Source organism: Peromyscus maniculatus, chromosome X (assembly GCF_049852395.1).
Source record: "Peromyscus maniculatus bairdii isolate BWxNUB_F1_BW_parent chromosome X, HU_Pman_BW_mat_3.1, whole genome shotgun sequence".
Classification (NCBI taxonomy): domain Eukaryota; kingdom Metazoa; phylum Chordata; class Mammalia; order Rodentia; family Cricetidae; genus Peromyscus; species Peromyscus maniculatus.
In genome coordinates, this window is record NC_134875.1 from 36,921,822 (window position 1) to 36,941,538 (window position 19,717).

The 19,717-nt window shown below is 45.1% G+C and overlaps 1 protein-coding gene across 1 annotated transcript; it reads right to left on the bottom strand.

Annotated features, from left to right (window-relative positions):
* Positions 1-10,391: 10,391 nt before the first annotated feature.
* On the bottom strand, positions 10,392-17,944 carry LOC143271050 (uncharacterized). Its single transcript, XM_076562922.1, has 4 exons — positions 17,919-17,944; positions 16,641-17,039; positions 14,752-14,797; positions 10,392-12,471 (listed from the first exon to the last, which is right to left on the bottom strand). The coding sequence occupies exons 1-4, from the start codon at positions 17,942-17,944 to the stop codon at positions 12,205-12,207; spliced, it is 738 nt and encodes a 245-aa protein (XP_076419037.1). The 3' UTR covers positions 10,392-12,204.
* Positions 17,945-19,717: the final 1,773 nt, after the last annotated feature.

The following is a 19,717-nucleotide window of genomic DNA, read 5'->3' on the forward strand; positions in this document are numbered from 1 at the left end:
TTCAAAGAAACCCAGTACCCAGATATGCTTGCCAGGTATGTGTCTGGCACCAGGAGCTATCCCCAACCTCCCTGTTGTCTCAGGTTGAGGTGTCCTTTTGTTCTTCCAGGCCCTGGTTTCCTATCATCCCTCCCTAAGCCACTGCTGTATTCTCCCTCGGTGGTGGGTACAGGAGGGTGCCTTATGTAGGGGTCAAGGTCAGTATTAGTGTGTAGTGTTGACCTGAAACAAGTGTACATAGTCAACACTACTCATTTCAAGTCATATTTTAATTTCTGTAAAATAAAGAGACATGAGTGTAGTGTGTCAAAATACTCACTAGTATAAATTTCTCCAGTGTTAAGGATTTACACTTTGTTGGGTGACCTCCTCATGAGTAGTCTTGTCATCTTTTCAGGGACTGTGTACCTATCCATCAACTCCTTTCGGTTTCCCTTTCACTTCCCCTGGTGCTGTTTTTTTATTTAATTTAGTATAATTTGCTCACCATATACTTTGGCATTTAATTTCAATTTTTAAGAGTGTGTTAAAATTAAAATCTTTGTTATTTAGAAACTTTTGTAAGAGGTGAAACAATTTCAAAAGCAAGACTAGTTCTGTGAATGAAAGTTAAATGGGGGCATGAGGAAGGATAGCAATATTAAAAAAGCATAGAAATCATTTATGACTTTGCATTTTGTGCAAACCACTGCATGCTAAACATTTGTGGTTTTCTTTCCACAGGAAAGAACTTACAGGAGCTTTGAATGTTCCTGAAGTCAAAGTGAAGGTCAGTAAATCCAAGCAAAGCCATTGAACAGTCAATCTACAGCCTTCCTCAGGTCTTGGGAAGCCTTGTCCTAAAGGCACTTTTTTCAGTTTAAGATTTATTTATTTTACATAACAACTACAGATTCCCCTCCCTCCCCATCTCCTGCTCTCATTCCCATACCACCAGATGTAGATGTAACCATTTTGTTAAATAAGAAACACAGAGCCAAATATACAGTTGAAAGCCAAGAAGTCAGAGCAATAGCTAAGAGTTGAGATTAAAAACCTTACCCTTCACTGCCACTGCTGTCCTATCTCTCTGCAAGAGAGCTACTTCTTGTCTGTCTTTTTTAATAGACTTTCTATTCTGCCTTCTCATTGGTTGTAAAGCAAACCCCATGACCTCCTCGTCACTGCCTGTCTGTACAGATCTCCAGGTCTTCTATGGTTGGTATTGAGATTAAAGACATGTGTCTCCATGCTGGCTGTATCCTTGAACACAAAGAGATCTGCCTAGCTCTGCCTCCCAAGAGCTGGGATTAAAGACTTGTACTTCCTTGATAACTGTCATGCATGCCATACCAATGTGGAAGACACATGAAGAAATTGAGAATTTATTTATTTCAAACACAGTTTCTTAGGCAACAAAGATGTAACAACATGTGGGTGAAAGAGAAAAATGAATCTGCAAGTGGATCCTGGTCAAGGCAGGCACACTGGGGCTCCTCCACAATATTCAGATTGAGGTGGAGCATGTCCTAGGAGGAGCAATGCTAAGTCCTGGCAGATTCTTCCCTCACCAGATCTGTTCTCTCCTCTTCCTGAACCATCTCTGCAATGAGAGGGAAGAGGGATTTGTTCAGTAGGGTAATCAGGATATAATCAGAAAAGACATCCTGTGACATTAGCTGCTCTCTATAATTTAGATTGCACAGAGGAACCTGCTCTCTCCCTACGCTAGTACTGTGTGAGGCTGAGGGGCTGGGACAGAGTCCACTGCTTGCCTAGAATGTGGGAGGCCCTGGTTTCCACCCCAGTACTGCAGAACAGTCCCTGGACAAATGTCCAAACGTTGCATGCCCTGCCCCCTCCCTACAGTAATTCACCCTGTGGGAAGTCAGCAGGATTTTCAGGCAGATGCACCAGCGTGGTTCAGATAATTATAAGGCTGGGTTCCTTATCTGTGGGGCCTCTCCCGATGCTTCAAAACAGCAGAGGGACCAGGCGTCTGTTTCCCATTCCCATCAGTCTCTGTTTAACCAAGTTTACATCAACATTGTTAGTGCTGAGTTCTTTCTGCCTTTCAACTATCTGCACATCCAAATTATGCCTGTAAGGATAGAATCTATGCTTACTTTACAGTATTTAAAACACTTTGGGATCATGGAAACCCTAGCTACACTAATTTGAATCCTTTATAGGTCATAACCCCAGGATTACTCCACAGAGAAACCCTACCAAAAGGATACCAGCATTAAAGGACTTGAATGTACTTGTACATATGTATTTATATAAATGCTGAATGTAAAATAGACATAAAAAGTAGGAACATGACTTTCACCAAGGAATGGTGGAGGAAAGAGTCTGTAATAGATTTGTGGGAGAGCAGAACAAGAGGCAGGGACATCTGGGAGGGTCCAGAGTGGATGAGACCAGACAGCCATGTAAGGAGAGGAGGAGGGAGGGGGATACAGAGTCAAAGGGAGCCAGGAGTAGAGAGATCCAGATGGCTATAGCAGGCCAGGGCCCAGAAATGCAAGTAGTTGAGGTAGATAATATGTCTTAGTGACAAGAATTTCCATCCAGGACATCCGAAGTGGAGTGGGAAAATTGTCAGAGAGAAAAGTGTTCCAAATCACAGAGGAAAGTGGTCCCTTGTCCTTGTGATTGGAGCAGAGTGGGGGTGAGAGGAACTTCCTGGCACACAGGTGTGGCTTTTGTGGTAACAGTAAACAAAGCAGGCAGCTTGAGGTGACACTTCTTCAGTAGATAAGGACAGAGGAGAGAGCAGGAGAAAAGGGAGATGTCCATGTGGGTGTAGCAGGCCAGAGGAGCAGCAGGCTGAGGGCCAGAGGAACATGTCTAGAGTGTGGAGGTGCCCACATGGAGGGCTTAGCAGGCCGAAGAGCAGAGAGATAGGAGCAGTAGGTAGAAAGCAGATAGAGGGAGGCAGCAGCTGAGGAATAAGACTCAAGAGTTTGGAATCAAGTGTTGTGGGTGGCAGAAGCCGGCAGAAACAAATGATCCCCACATACCTTAGGAGAGTCAGATTAGCTGCTAGTCTAGGAATGGCCGAGTTCCCCAGAAGGGAGCCCATTTATGCCATTCCCGGTGTCAGCACCAGATAACTGAAAAAATATATAAATAAAAAAGGAAAGGAGCATGACTGGTTCAGGGTTTCATCACCAGAAGAATGAAAATAGAAATAAGGAGGAAAGGAACATGTCGCGCCCTGGGTTTCTGCAACAGAAGAATGAAAAAAGAAATAAGGAGGAAAGCAACATGATTGGTCGAAGGTATGAAGGACAAGGTTTCTTATAGATCTATGGGAGAGCATAGGTATGATGGAGAAGGTTTTATATAGATATATGGGAGAGCATAGGTATGATGGAGAAGGTTCTTATATGGGAGAGCATAGGTATGATGGAGAAGGTTCTTATAGATATATGGGAGAGCATAGGTATGATGGAGAAGGTTTCTTATAGATATATGGGAGAGCATAGGTATGATGGAGAAGGTTCTTATAGATATATGGGAGAACATAGGTATGATGGAGAAGGTTCCTTACAGGTATATGGGAGAGCAAAAGTATGATGGAGAAGGTTCCTTATAGATATATGGGAGATTATAGGTATAAAGGAGAAGGTTCCTTATAAATATGTGGGAGAGCATAGACAGAGGCAGGGACATCTGGGAGAGTCCAGACTGGACATGACCACACTCAGGTGTCCCATGGGGATAGTTGGGAAGATAATGGAGAGGGGAGAGATGGGAAACAGGTGCAGCATCCAGGAGACCCAAAGAGAGTAGATGAGAGGCCTGTTGACCAAAATGGTTTCATTTTACAGGGAACAACAGCTGGGAAGGGCAGCCAGGCCCCTGGGCTGGACAAATTTAGGATGAGGGTGGGGTATGCCAGCCATGATGGCCCTGTAACAGGGAGGGACAGACCTTGGGTGCAGGGAGAACCTGGTGGCCAGGTCCATTTTTATATGTTAAATACACACCTTAGCCATGCGTCCCAGGTTTGAAACCTGAGAAATAACTCTTAACATATATCATGTGTACACATTTTGTAAGTTACAGCACCTATACTCATAGTTTATTGAAAGGATACTGTATGTGTAATATTTATGCGTGTAAGGAATGAAAATGACTTTGTACTAATCCGTGTTCCATTAGAAAGTTGGGTTCCATTTGAAATGTGCCCCTTCTGCCTTGTGTGGCTTCTGGTTTTATTTTCTCCCCACAAAGACCACAAAACCTGAAAATTACTCTGAGGTGGCCACAGAGATTGCTCAAGGATTAAGAGCATTTCCTGATCCTGAGGACCTGAGTTTAGTTCCCAGCTCCCATGTCTGGTAGCTCACAATCATTTGTAACTCCAGCTATGGGGCATCCCATATCCTCTTCTGATTTCCATAGGTACTCATGAGTATGTCACACACACACACACACACACACACACACACACACACACACACACACACACACTTTAAAGTAATGTGAGGCATGGTGAGGTCAAAAGAACACCACAACTTCAATGGCAGGACAGACATATCCAAGACCTGAAGCAAGTTCTCCAATGGCTAGGTTGTCAAATATTCTCTTGTGGGTTACTCACTTGCATTTTGGCTTTAGGAACTTCCATCCATCTTGCCAGCTGTTTTCTGAGAGTAATAACGACAGAGGTTCAGTGTTTGACACCACAGATGAAATAAAGCATGCAAAGGACTCTGTATTTATTTAAATACTTGTCTCAGTCCCCTACCCTCTCGGACAGCCAGTTTCTACAGGTGATTTTAATGCATCAGAAAGGTGCTATCCATAGTCAAACCCTAAGCACATAGCTAATTAGCAATTTACAAACACCAATAGAGACAGCAAATACCTCAAACAGATGCTCCGACCGCTGGGTGTGTGGAGCACAAAACTGCCTCAAAACATTACTTAATACAAATGAAGAACTATAAAAACAAATGCACACATTGTGAGGGCCTTGGCCATGGTGGAAAGGCAAATAGAAATAAAAAAGGATGGATTCTTGGATATTACCTGAGGATTTCTAAGTTCCGTTAACACATAAGGATGCCCAACACCCTGATCATCAGGAAAATGGCTTGTTACATTTGCTTCATGTAATGAGTGTCTGTGTGTGTGTGTGTGTGTGTGTGTGTGTGTGTGTGTGTGTGTGTGTGTGTGTGTGTGTGTGTCTGCAACTTAGATCACAGTGTACATGGGGAATCAGAGCGTGGCTTCCAGGACTTGGCTCTTTGGGTCTCAGCTTAGCATGACCCTTTACCTGCTGAGCCACATTCTGGTCCAGGAATGAAATGGTAAAATCACATCAGACAGAAAATGAATGTTATAAAAACTCTCATTATTGTTCTGCTCATTATCATCCACAGTCCTGGATTGCCAGCATGAGGGAGACTTAAACAAGAGCTTTCCTGAAAATTAGAGGCCATTCTGGGCTTCAGAGTGAGACCCTGCATAAGAAAATCAGAAGACAAGAAAAGAAAAGAAAAGAAAAAAAAACAGGCCTAAACCACCAGCAAAAGGGGTCTGCTGGGGATTGGCATGGCTTTAGTCACATAACTGAGAATGACCTTGAAAGTGTGACCTAGATTCCTTCTCAGAGTAGTGGGAATACAGACACACCTGGTTTGATAAACATAGTGTATTTTCTCTATGTTGAGAAGATTTCTCTGTAGTTCAGGCCTTCCAGGGACTAACTACTGTCATCTAGGCTTGGCTTTCTCAGTGCTGGGATTACATGCAGAAGCCACAATGCCCAACACTGAAGCTTATCTGTTTGGACAACTCTTTTTGAGTACGGCACAGAAATTTTCAGAAAATGCCAAAAAGAATGATTAAGAGAACTGTGCCCATGTGTTTATAGTTAGTAATCACAAAGCCAAAATATATACCATGTACAAATGTATCAATATTTTAAACAAAGGCAGAGTGGTACCCTGTATTACTCCAACCAAAATTCAGGCTTCCTAGGCCTGGAGTAACAGGACCTTACTTAGATCAACAGGCACTGGACAAACATTTCTACTTGTTCCACTTAAATACTACACGAGAACAGCTCCACTCCCAGTTTACAGGGCTCCCACTCCCTTTTGGAACCCTAGGACAGCAAGGCAGGTGTCTTGCACGCTGGAATGTGTGGGTGGCTTTAGTTCTGGAAGGCAAAATGGAGGCAGACAAAATGGCCAGCGGAAGAACATGCCTGCCAGCCAGCCTCAGGAGATGATTTTGAGCCCAGGACCCACATCCTGGAAGGAGAGAACCAAGTCCTTCCAGCTGTCCTCTGACCTCCCAATGTGAGACAAAGCTCTTCTCTTCCCCACACACACTCATTCCAAGACAAAATAAAACTTCAAAATGTGATCTGAACTTTTCAGTGAATGAAGACAAGAAGGACAGCTGCCAGGGAGCCAGAGGCCTCTCTGTACCAGCTTGTTCCCTATGAAAGGACTTGAAGCCACACAAAGTGTTTACCCTTCTTCAGCACTGGATCGTGATTTCTCTGGAAAAGGTGTTCCAACTCCTGCAGCTGTAGCCCTGTCACAGAGGCAGCAGCAGGACCCCCATGCTGGTACAGGCTGCATTTTGGGCACGGTAACTGGAATGGACTGTGCACTGGGCGTCAGAACTGACTCAGGGTGGACATGGGGTCCAATAATGGCACAGGCTGCTCATTGGGGGACACTGTACTTGGCATAGACTGCACACTGGGTACTGTAACTGGTATGGCTGTACACAACCCACCTGGAGTGGCACAGGGTGTGCAATAGGAACTGCCATAGGTGGTGTGCTAGATACCTTAACTGGCATATGCTGTACATTGGACATAGAAACTGGCATAGACTATACACGAGGAACAGAAACAGGCATTGGCTCTTTCTGGGACTCAGTGATTGACACAGGCTGTACCTGGGGCACAGTAAGAGGCACAGGCTGTACCTGGGGCACAGGAACAGGAACAGGCTGTACACCAGGCACTGTTACTGACACACACTGTACTCGGGGCACCAGATGTGACATATGCTGTACACAGGTTGCAAAGCTGCACAGCCTCGGTGCCCCCTTTGCTCTCAGGAACTGGCTTCTGAGATGGACGCTCGTTCTCCTCACTATTGGGACTGGTACCCTGTGGGTCATCCATGAGGCCTGAAGGTACAGCAGCAGAGGGACCTTCTCCACTCTGCCCTGTTTTTCTGTTCTCCTCCTCTCCATTCTGCTGTTGGGGCTCCCGACCCAGGGTGGTCCCTTCTACTCTCTTCCTCGTTTTTTCCCCTCTTCATATGGTGAGAGCATGGGTGTCTCAGCACCTGAAAGTGGGAAACAGAAAGAAGAGACGACAGGACCCGGCGTGGTGCAAAGTCGCAATGAGATCACAGCAGGTGAAGCCCTCAGTGCCCCAGGCCTCTCCAGTCACCTCTGAGGGACAGCATCCCCTACGGACATGGCCAACCCACCACTCTTAGCATGCACTGACCTTTCCATTTTTCCTGGTCAGGACCCTCAAGAGGCAGGTGGTTGATGTTTCCATGATCCATGACAGGAATGCTGTCAAAGTCGCTTGAGGTTTGCCTTCCTCTGAGTCTCTTCACATTCGGAGAGGGAGCCCCCTATAGTTCTGGAACTACTCCACCAGGAAGGCTTCTTTCTCTTCTGGACCTAAGGACCTGACATCCAGGCTATCTTAACCAATCAGAAGCCTTCCTTCCTGGCTTCCTGGGATGATTGACAGTTGCTATGGACTGAGACCCTGAGGTCTAAAACCAATAGCAGTTTGAAGCTTCAGTGAGCAGGATGTGTTTACAGGGAAGGTGTGGCCCTTGGGCAAGCAGAGTGTAGAAGGAGCCTTCCAAGTTGCAACTTCTTGAGTCCTTTTGCTCTGGTGATTTAGCTTCCTAGGGAACGTGTGGAGGTCAACTAGGGGAACCCATTTGCTGGCACTAAGAAAAGATCGCCCCAGTAGCTCTAGAGGCCGTGTGGAACTGTGTGGACCATATCTGTTGGTCCAGTACTCCATACTGGGTTCCTGGTACTTGGCAAAGAAGGGTTATTAAGCTAATGTGTTTATCTGGGAGTTTCTTCTTTAGGATTTCACACAAAGTGAAGTTAGAGCCTGTCATGCTTCCATGCTCGGCCTTTCCAGGAGCTTGGTCAGGGTTGCAGGGCCTGCTGGTCCTTCAGCAGGCAGAGCAGAGGGCTCATCTTCACCAGGGATACTGGGGAGGAGTTTAGTAGTACTGTTCAGCCTTCATGAGTGCTGGCAAAAGCTGTGAGAATTGTCATACCTGTGCTCAGGTTCCTAAACTTTCTCTTGAACACACACACACACACACACACACACACACACACACACACACACACATACACACACACACACACACACACACACACACACACACACACACACACACACACCTAATTTCTTAGAATAGTCAAATTGTCAAGAGCAGGCCTTTAAACCCTGTTCCCCACCCCAGAATAGTCAGCCAAGCAGCCCCTTCCCTGGCATGTGTCCAGACTGAGCCCATGGCAGCCACTATTTTCCAACTTGTTCTGATCCTTCTGAGACTTGAAGGGCACTAAAAAAAAAAGCATATGACAAGGCAGTTCTTCTTTTTTGTGTGGGAATATTTGGGAGCCCTGGTGCCTGAGTAGGAGTTTTCCTTCTATAAAAAGACTTGCCTCACAGTTCTGGATACTCCCTCACCAATAAATCTGCACATGGACATTTCCCACCCCTCCTCTTTGCTATATCACTTGACAAGTCTCCAGGAGCTGAGACATTCTTCTTTCTAATTCTGGTCAATTTTGCAAAGACAGCTGTGTTAAGGATGAGAATGTTTATCCAGTGGCAGAGTGCTCCCCTGGCAAACTGAAAGCCCTGGATGATCACTAGAACTTCTAAAGCCTAGTAGGTGTTCCTTTCTGGGATGCTTGTTATCTGACCACCCAGGAGTTAGAGGAAAGATCAGAATTTCACTCATCCTTTGTGAGATGAGGTTAAGCTCCATCTTACTCAAAACATACTCTCAAAACAATAAAATAAAGACCACATTCTTATTCTTTAAGCAGTTATGATGTCTCCATTTACTGTAAATCAGTGAGGAATGGACTTTATTCAACTCACAAATTTCAGCGATATGAGTTTTTAGACTGTGTATAAACATATCTTGTTGGCTCCAGGTTAGGAGAAAACAGAAGGAAGCCTCCCTCCAGCCTGGTATGGTTGAAGTCTCAGATCATTCCAGGATTCTTTTGAAGCAGCAGGACCTCTGTCTACTGTGGCTCCTAGGGCCATGCTTGCTGCACAGAAGACGGGTCAGGTGAGCAGAGACCTGTATTCCAACAGTGAAGACGAGTGCTGCCTGATCCAGTGAGTCCTGTGACTGGCCTTTGGAAGATTCAGGTGTGTACTGAACTCATGAGTGTGGGCAGGAGGCTGTGCTGTCTGAAAACGCACTGACCACCTACTGGGGACAATGAGGATACTTGGACATGTTTCTGCTCCTACGCATTCAGAATGGGGGTCAGGAGTGAGAGACAGAGAACAAGGCACTTTCTGTGCAAATCCAGAGAGACCAGAGAAACAACTGTGAAGTACAGGGGCTACTGAAGGTGACACAGGCATGCCACCTCATAAAAGAAGACCTCTTTGCCAATCTGTTTGAATCTTGTGTACAGAGAACATTTTGCATCTACATTCTACAAAACAGAAGAAAATATTGTGAAAATCTTTCTTTATTGATCCTGTTATACTGTAGCACGAATCTTAAAAGTTCTTATTATTAAAATCAAACCTGAAGCCTGGTATTGGGGTCAACGTTGGAAGATAAGAGGAGCAGAACAAGCCACAGCTTCCTCACCTTGCCAATTCCTAAGCTGATTCTCTCCTAAGACTGGAAGAATCTGAGTCCTCATCCAGAATGAATCTCAGCTGAACTGCTACTCAAAAGCCTAAAAGTTTAATCAGCCTAGTTCCTGGTCCTCACACCTTATATATCTTTCTGTTTTCTGCCATCACTTCCTGGGAATAAAGGCATGAGTCACTATGCCTGGCTGCTTCCAGTGTGGTTTTAAACACAGAGATCCATGTGGATCTCTGTCTCCCAAGTGATAGGATTAAAGGTGTGTGTGCCACCATTTTCTGGCCTCTATATCTAGTGGCTGTTCTGTTCTCTGACCCCATATAAGTTTATTAGGGTGCACAGTATTTTGGGGAACACAATATCACCACATTTACCCCTTTTTGTCAAAAATTTAAAAAAGCTTATAACTAGTACAAGAAAAACTATATCCAATAAGTATATATATTATGTACAGTCAGAAATTACATTAACAGTGTCTAGTCCATTAACATTTGACAAATTCAGACAAAAACCCCTCCATTATGTATATTAACAATGTCCAGTCCAGTAACATTTGATAAACTCAGACAAAAATTTCATTACTCATCCTATTTAAAACAAGTAGTTCCTTTTTAAAAGTAGATTCAATAACTGACCTTTTTATCTTACCATATCCATATTCTCTTTTTTTTCTTTTCATAATAGATTCAATAATCTACCTTTTGTCATTTTTATATCTTCCCCTTTTTCTTTTTAGAGTAGATTCAATGATCTACACATTTATCCTATTATTTCTTTATCTTTTTTCTCAGAGTAGATTCAATGATCTACCTCATATCTATATTCTCTTTTTTCTTTTTTAAACAAAAACTCTAACTCTAATTTCCTTGCTCAGCTTTTTTTCTGACCATTAACAATTAACAGCTTGTAACCAACCATCATAAACAATAACAATATCCATAACCCATTAAACAACCAAAAACCACCCACCGCACCTCTTGGGAATGTGGGCGTCATGTTCTTAAAATTACTTTCTGTTTTCTGGGGGTGAAGACATCTTTAGAGAATGCTGAAAAGAATTTTTTTGGGTTAATTGTCAAGTCCTGGGAGAGGTAGCTGTATCATTTATTGCCCAGTCTGCATAATGGGAAAATATAGGATTTGTCTCAACTCAAGTCTTTGCTCGAGTTGTCTATGAATCAGGATCATCTCAGCTAGCCATCTTAAAACTGTCCTGAGCAATTTGTAGTCCAAAGATGATCTTTCCTTGGTGTTAATCAGCTTAATGGCTTTACTATAGTCCATGTGGAATCATTGTTGTTGGGTCCCGTCATCCTTTTGAAGATTTCAAAGTTGCTGTTAGGCGCGGTCATGGTTCCCGCAGATGTGTGTGTGTGTGTGTGTGTGTGTGTGTGTGTGTGTGTGTGTGTGTGTGTGTCCTCTGTGGTTTGGAGCAATCACAGTTTGATAAATGTCTGTTTCTCAGAACCATGAATGTTCTCCCCTAGAAGAGAAAATCTTTACAGCAATTTTCCCCCACCATTTGTCTTGCCAAACTTTTCTAAACCGACCTTTGCCGATGCTTTCTTATAACAGGATGGTCCTGGCAATTCTTCTCTGAACGAGCAGCAGTAAACCTTTTGTCCCAGGTAGCAGCAACACCAACATGATGAGAAGCAGCCAGCAACATGGAACAACAGCCACTGCCTCCATGGTCATACCACCACGGTTTGTGGCTTGGCCGAGGCCAAAACTTCTCTTTAGCGAGCCTCCTGGGCTAGCCTCAGACTTGGGATCCTCCTGTCTCTGCCTCCTTCAGTAAATCCAACCAGTGTGCCACCACAACCGGCAACATGTAGCTCGGGTTTGACCTGGGGCCTACAAGTCCACAGGCAAGTAGCTTTTTCTCACATTTGTACCATGAATGTTGGGCACCAGATGTATCTTGAATCTTAAAAGTTCTTATTAATAAAAATCAAACCTGAAGCCTGGTATTGGGGTCAACGCTGGAAGATCAGAGAAGCAGAACAAGCAACAGCTTGCTAACCTTGCCAATTCCTAAGCTGATTCTGTCTCCTCAGACTGGAAGAATCTGAGTCCTCATCCAGAATGAATCTCAGCTGAACTGCTACTCAAAAGCCTTAAAACTTAACCAGCCTAGTTCCTGGTCCTCACGCCTTGTATAACTTTCTGCTTTCTGCCATCACTTCCTGGGATTAAAGGCGTGAGTCACCATGCCTGGCTGTTTCCAGTGTGGATTTAAACTCCCAAGTGATAGGATTAAAGGTGTGTGTGCCACCATTTTCTGGCCTCTATATCTAGTGCTTGTTCGGTTCTCTGACCCCAGATAAGTTTATTACGGTGCACAATATTTTGGGGAGCACAATATCACCACAGTTATACCAATGCTAATGATATAGAGAAACATATTTTTTTCCTCATGAGTGACTGAATTGTGACAGCAAACAGCCCATCTCCATGTGGCTCCTGGACAAGGATGGCATCCAAGGGTTTTCCCCACATCCTTCATGGAAATGTGGTCCTGGATCCCAGGTGGTGCGCTCCTGAGCATCGCTTTCTTCTCACTGGCCCTCTGTTTGGCTCTCCTGTTGTTAAACCAAGTCTGAAAGCAGAGGAGAACAGGAAATGTCTCAGCATGCTGGGCACTTTGATGCAAAGAGGCACATCATCGGGACACTGGCATTCTGAACTGCCCATCAGCAGCTGTCTTCCAAATGCTCAGCCACCCAGGGCAGGAGCCGGCAGGGTGTGTTCAGTGTTGGAGGCCATGGCTAGACTCTAGTTAACCCTACCTTCTTCACAGGAAACTGAAAACAGTACCAGCAATCACTATTTCTGAAAAGTCATAGTATGCCTGCTCCTTCAGATCACACAGGGAGAGCAGCAGCCCTGTGCTAAGTTCTGGAAGAGACTCGGTGCAAGACATGTGAATATGTTTTTTTTTTTTTTACAATTCAAGGCTATATTAAGTCATACATGTAAAACATACTGCTAACTGCATTAGCAAAAGATCAATGTAAAAACACTCCACAATTCTGCAACTGTCAATTGAAAAAAGTTTGTTCTAGTGCTTGGAAGACCCAGTAATGTGTTCCTGCCAGTGAGTTAGGTTGTACAGAACAGCATTATCACTAGAAGTTGACAGAACCTCACAGACCCAAAGGAACATCTGTAGGCAGAGCCACAACAGAAAGCGTGTGTCCACGTGGTTGAGGTCTAGAGGGGCCGCATAGTCATATGGCAAGATAGTGATGTTTAGAAGGTTCCAGAGAGATGGCTCAGAGGCTAAGAGCACACTGGCTGTTTGTCCAGAGGTCCTGAGTTCAATTCCCAGCAGACACATGAATATTTAATGTGATTTTCAAGGTACCCTTTTACAGGTATCTTATTTACCAATGCTGGGTCATCTCTAATAAATTAACTGGTTTTGACTATTCCATATCTTAGACAAAATTTCAAGGGCATTAATCCTTGCTCTCTTCCACTGCCCTTGGGACAGTTTGGACAATGTGTTAGAGTGGAGGCAACATCTGAATTGAAAACAATCGCCCAGATTAAAATTGAGTGCTGCTATCTCACCCACACTCACAGAGGAGGAGGAGCAACCACTTGGACTATGCTCCCCACATCAGTCTCATCATACCATCCATGAGTTGGTTCTTGTGGGTTCCATGGGTAGATTGGTAACTTGCCCCGATAGCTAGTAGATTATCCTTTAGCTAAGTGTGCACAGCTAATTTTTAGTAATTCAACGCAACTGAATCCTTTGATAGCTCTGTTTGATCCTGCATCAACTTGAGTCTCTACAGCAGCATCCTCAGCCCCGAATGACTCCACATTAGTTTCCTGTAAAGGACAATGGTGGTGAAGGAATTAAACATGAATCTTAGGTAAATAGCCATGCACTCTCATGTAGCTAGAGTTTTTCTGGTCCTGCCTAGCCCACAGTCAGGACAAATCTCTCTCACCCACCAGTCCTGCTGCCACTCAGACCGAACCAAGTAAACACACAGAGACTTATAGTACTTATAAACTGTATGGCCATGGCAGGCTTTTTGCTAACTGTTCTTATATCTTAAATTAACTCATTTATATTAATCTATAAGTTGCCATGTAGTGCATACCTTACAGGTATCTTAACATCTGCTTGTCATGGCGGTGGCTGGCAGCATCTCTCTGCCTCAGCCTTCCACTTCCCAGCATTCTCTCTCCTTGTCCCACCTATACTTCCTGCCTGGCTACTGGCCAATCAGCTTTACTTATCAATCAGTCATTGACAGCACTCACAGGTATGTATTCTACATGTACATAATTATAAAGTCCTTGCTGTATAAAGACCTTGGCTTTGCACAAAGAACATGAGCAGCATGTGGTTGTTTTGGGTTCCTGTTTCCACCAGGAAGTCACTTTCCTTCCAGGAATAGGCAAGAAGCACTAGCTGAAATATACTTCTTCCACCTTCCAATGAGGATTCCAGTGACTGCCATCACGGGAAAGAGAGCAATCATACACCTGTACATGTGCAGTGTCTTACATCATCAGCAGGCACTGGCAACAACATACTTGCCATGTCATCATGCAATCCTGCCTTAAAAAGCCAGATGTGGACCCCCACCCTCTGTCTCTTTGCTCTCTGTTCTCTGCTCTGCTCTGCTCCCTCCACCCAGGCCTGGCACCCCTCCATCTCCCCACTTTCCCTTCTAATAAAGCCCCCTGTAACTCTTATAGTCTTGGCCATGCCTCATGAATTTTCCCCCAGTAACCAGCTCCACCAACAACAATATTCATCCTTTCAACACCTACTTAAAAAGACCCAGGACAATTGGTCCAAGACCTGAAGTGTTCCAGATGGCCTGCCCCATGCTTTCTCAGATTTACTGACCTGCACTTTGGCTTCGGGCACATTCATGTTTCTGGCAAGCACCCGTCTGTGTAGAGAAAGGCACAGAGATCACTAGTCAAGGATTTGAGAAGCATCACAGGCTGGAAACAGTGTGTACTTGTGAAAATCTTTGTCTTCCTGCTAAACTTCTCAAGGACTTGTCATTGATAAAGCGACATGTTTTTCAAAGGTTTCGTATCATCACAACATTTAAAGTGTTGTGTTGTAGATTGATGGTCAAGATGACTCTAATTAGCTTTCACAAATAATTTCAATGCAGTATTTTATAAATGAGTACAAAGGCAGAAGTCTATGATAGAGATATTATGAAAATTTTAAGCATAGGAATAGGTAGGAAATATGTGAAAGGCTGCATGATGACAGGATCTTATTCTCCTGACACTGTTTCCTATAAATTTTGTTTAGTACCTAATGGGAAGACCAGGAAGGAGTCGGGGTGGGGAGTAGAGGAGTGGGTGGGGAGAAAATGAGATAAAATAGAGCACATCAAAAATATAATCTTCCGTGTATTATAGGATACAACCAAGAGTGTGTAGCCAGAACTGATAGTGGAGACCTGTAAGTCCAGCTACTTTGGAATCTAAGGCAGAAGGGTCACAATATAAGGCCTGTGTGGGCTCTAGTTTAAGTTCAAGGTCAACTTAAGGAAGGTAGAAAGACCCTATCTGAATCAGTAAGAGGAGGCTCGTAGCCCAGGCAGGGAGTCTCAGATTTGTATTCCTAGTACTTGAACACCAGAGAGAGGATAGCCTCAAGAACAAGATTAGCTTGGTTTACACTGGGAGGTCCATTTCAGCAAGGACTCCAAAGGAAGTCCATTTTTAAAGAAACCAAACACCCCCTTAGTATCAACCAAGCAATGGTGGCTGTGGCCATAGATTTAGTGGACTGCCTGTGGAGTGTACATATTCCCTGCCTTCAACCCTCACCACAGACACACAAAAGTGACAAAGACAACCACAGCGTAGGAAAATGTTTGGAAAGAACACTGTCACAATCTCTTACCCAGTGGGGTAGCTAACACAATCAAGAGGTGAGGATGCAGAGAAAACAGGAGCTTCTAGACTGTGGGTGGAAATATCTACTCATGCACCATGTGAGGAAAAGCATTGCGTAGGAAAAGACTCAATCCAGTAACTCCATTTCAGAGTTTACATAGCCAAGACCAGAAGCCTGGAGCTGAAGAGGGTTTTGTCATCCCAGGTAACAGCAACCCCACCCCCATAGCCACAAGGCAAAAACAACCCTGAACTCCTCAGAGGAGGGATTCTGAACAAAGACAGGGTATGTTGATACAGTAGTGTGAGATTCAGACCCAAAAAGACCTGAACAGCAGCAGAAACTACAGCTGAGAAGCCCGAGAACTCTGACAAATCAGTTATAAAAGGACTTTGATCTCTGTCAGAGGCGGCCTGTAGAGCACTACTGTTTACACCAGGAAGGAAGAAGACATCAGGTTCTGGGGTAGAAGAAGAAGGGAATTTTGATACAGTTGGTCAAGAGGAATGGACTTCTAGAGCTCTGTCAGACAAATCATAACATTGTAGAATTCTAACACATCGGAATAGTTTGAGTTCCTACACGATTTTCATTCACCTGTGTTGCACCACGGTTGAGAACCGAGATACAGAAGGACATGAGCAGCAAGCACACCTGTCGCATGCCACCACTGCATGAAAACACTAACTTTGATTCAAACACTGAGCTCGATGCCACAAAGCAACTTCCCCACACCCATAATGAGGTAGAAGCTACCTGTGGTTTGGAAATGAATGGGGAAGATGGGCCTCCCCAGAAGGGGTAAAGGCCAGGTCAATATGAACACTAGTCCCTGGAGGCCAGGGTGCCTCCTAATGACAGCCACATACCTTGTGAGCACATCCGGGTACTGGGTTTCTTGGAAAATGGTCTCCATTTCCTGCAGCTGCCACTGTGTGAAATGGAACTGGATTTGGTGCCTGCTGGGCTGGTGCCTTGGAACCTCAGCCAGCAAGATGGCTGGCTCCTCTGGGTCCGCCTCCATGGCAACCTGGTTGCTGTGGTCACCTTCAGGACCCAGGCTCATGTGGCCTCCCTGGTTGAGGCTGCCCTGTTGGATCTCACTGTTGTCCAGGCTTAGAGCTCCTTCATAGACCCTGCCACCTGATTCGGCTGCTCTCTCCTCTTCAGGATGGGGGCCGCTGTCCTCCTCATAGTCCTTCAGATGATAGCAGAAGTTGTTGTTGTAATTGTGGACGTGCTCCGAAGCATAGTCACCAGCACCTTCCCTGAGGTGTTTGGCAGGAGCCTTACCCTGGGGGCTTTCAGCAGGTTGCTGACACAAAGGTTCAGGCCCTCCTCTTTCAAGATTGCTATTGACTTTCTGTGTGCCTCCTACATCAGTGGATGAGTCTCTGAAGTGAGAATGGGCTGGGGTGTGGCCCAAGTATGGGATGGGGGAAGGACACTGATTCTTACCTTTAGAAGACCTGCTCAGACCTGGCTGCCTGCCCTGGCCCATGCTCTTGGACCTCACAGAACACCTTGGGAATGGGGCTATGGGAGATTGCAGGCTGATTTAGCATGGAGAGTGGGGAAGGGGAGAAAAACTCACAATGAGCACATGAGGCTTGGGTGAAGACTGGAGAATTTGAATGCCAGGCCTAGAAATAAAGCCTTGTCAAATAATACTGGATATTAGCTAAATCAAACAGATCATTGTTTTTGAGTTAATATCCAGCCTTTCATTGAAAGGGGAGGCATAGATCATTGCTACTTTTAACTGAAAGGGCTTGAGATCCTGAAGGTAAGGATTGGCCCTGTGTGGTGGTTATGCTCAGAGTGCTGTCTGCAGGTGGAAAGTTCTTTAAGTGCATGGTAAACCCAGCAGAAAGACAGAACTTCAGAGTCCCTGACAGTGGGGTCTCCAACTTAGTAAGTCCAAATACCCAAAGAAAGTCATAGAAACCGAGCCCTGTGATTTCAGGAGCAAATGGTGTGTGGATTTGGGCTATCTGGGTGAAGTGATGTTTACAAAATGTCCTCAAAGAACAGCAGAAAGTCATTCCTCCTAAAGTGTCAATGAAAGCTCTTTGCCTTAGACACAGATCCCAACCAGTCATGTGTAGTCAGCCAATAGAAACACAGATGCCTGTTTACACATTTACCTGGTCTCCACACAGTCTCTGTCCATGTTCTCACAGACACACACAACTGGTCCCTTGCACATCAGTGTAAGCTACAGAAAAGCAAAGCCTCATCTAATTGATAGGAAGGCCAGTCAGAACCTGAGTCAGGCATGTGGTCACCTAGAGCCTGGGTCATCTAGCCCTGTACCTGGATACACATTTTGTGTAGCAGTTTACTCCAAGATAAGGCATTCCATTTGGAGGAAAGCTCCTGAAGACACAAGACATTCCAAATGGAGGTGAAACATTTCATAATAAGGAGGAGATGGTTAAGACACAGGAAGTAAAAGGCTGGATAGCTCCAACTGAGCTTAGTAGACGTTTGTTCATTATTCCTCCCATCTCCCCAGGAAGAGTGTCAACAGCACATCTCAGTTCCACATAACCGGGGAGCACAGGATGCAAATGCACAGAATCCTGAGACACAAGATGCCGTCTGCAGGTTCAGTTCATGGTGCATCGGCACCAGTGAAAGGACTGAAGCCACTAGATGTGGCAGCCAGGTACTGGAGCATGTCAGCTGATAACATTTTGTACCTGGAAGATTGGTAGCAAGGGCAGGAATGGAACTCAGTAAAGTCATTTCTTGCTGGAACATCCAATGTGGAGCCTCAGGACCCTTCCTCCTGATGCCTCCAGGGCCCAAGTGATCTCTCTCTCTCTCTCTCTCTCTCTCTCTCTCTCTCTCTCTCTCTCTCTCTCTCTCTCTCTCTCTCCTCCCCCACCTTCTCTCTGCTTCTCTAAGTTTTGTCCCCACCATGAGCCCTTTGGGATTATCCTTAGATAAAGCTGATTGCAAAATACCATCCAGAAGTCAATTAGGAGCAGAGGCCGTGGTGGTATTGGCAACTGCAGCCATGTGTACGTGTGAAGGAATGTGGGGGTATTAGGGAGGAGGAGGGGGCCTCACTGGTGTAGGAACTCTTCTTCCTACAGGGAAACAGTGGAAGCCAGAAGCAGCCAGGGACTCAGGGTCCCTGGAGACAATCTGAGGTCCCTGGAAACCAATGCTTTCACTCCACCCTTACAAGACAGAGAACAGTTTTCAGACTATTCCAAAACCCATGGGACTGTAGAATAAGCACTGAGCTCAATGCAGCCTACACAGCCTGGGGCCAGGGGCTGTGCTCAGACTTCATTCCTCCTTCTAGAGTCCCTTCCTGCTCTTCCTGACCAAAGACAAACAGGGGATCCAAGGCTGCTGGGCCTGTCAGCTTGCACATCACCATGTACATCATATCTCCTGGAGAGCTCAGGGTGGAATTTCTTTGCAGAAGGTGATGGTTAGTACAGAGACCCACAGTTGGTCCATGTGCAGCAGCACACAAGAGAACGTGGAACACTCAGGTCTAATGGGACATCTCTGTCAGACCCCTTGCTCACAGGCATAGGGACCATGAGGATGACTGGTGGAAGATTCTTAAAGCCAGGGGAACTAGTTATTTGTACTGAAATATTATTTGCTAGACCTGAAAAGGGGAGACCTCAGTTTCAGGGCCATAGACGCAGCACTAGTGAAATTCTGATACCTGTTACTACAGCAAGGGCTCTCAAATCAGCATGCTGGGAGACATCATAAAGACTCAAAAGGAAACTAGCATGTGCCTGCAGCAGGCAAGGTCCCTGGAGCACTCACATTCCCAGAGACTGAAAATAGACTATGGATTACAATGGCAGAAGAGCATGGTATTGGGACAACACCATGCAGTAAGTTTGGGTCTGTACACCTAGGTCACAGTTCTCCATCTCACCAAGATGGAAATTGTGTATTTGGACCT

Excerpts from the sequence above, each read along its gene's own strand:
- LOC143271050 (XM_076562922.1), bottom strand. The coding sequence starts at position 17,944 with ATGGACAGAGACTGTGTGGAGACCAG. Across the intron at positions 17,040-17,918 it reads AGAGACTGTGTGGAGACCAG|GGAAGGTGCTGGTGACTATG; the intron begins GTAAATGTGTAA and ends CAAACACCTCAG. Across the intron at positions 12,472-14,751 it reads TGCCCGAAGCCAAAGTGCAG|ACTTGGTTTAACAACAGGAG; the intron begins GTCAGTAAATCT and ends CTCTGCTTTCAG.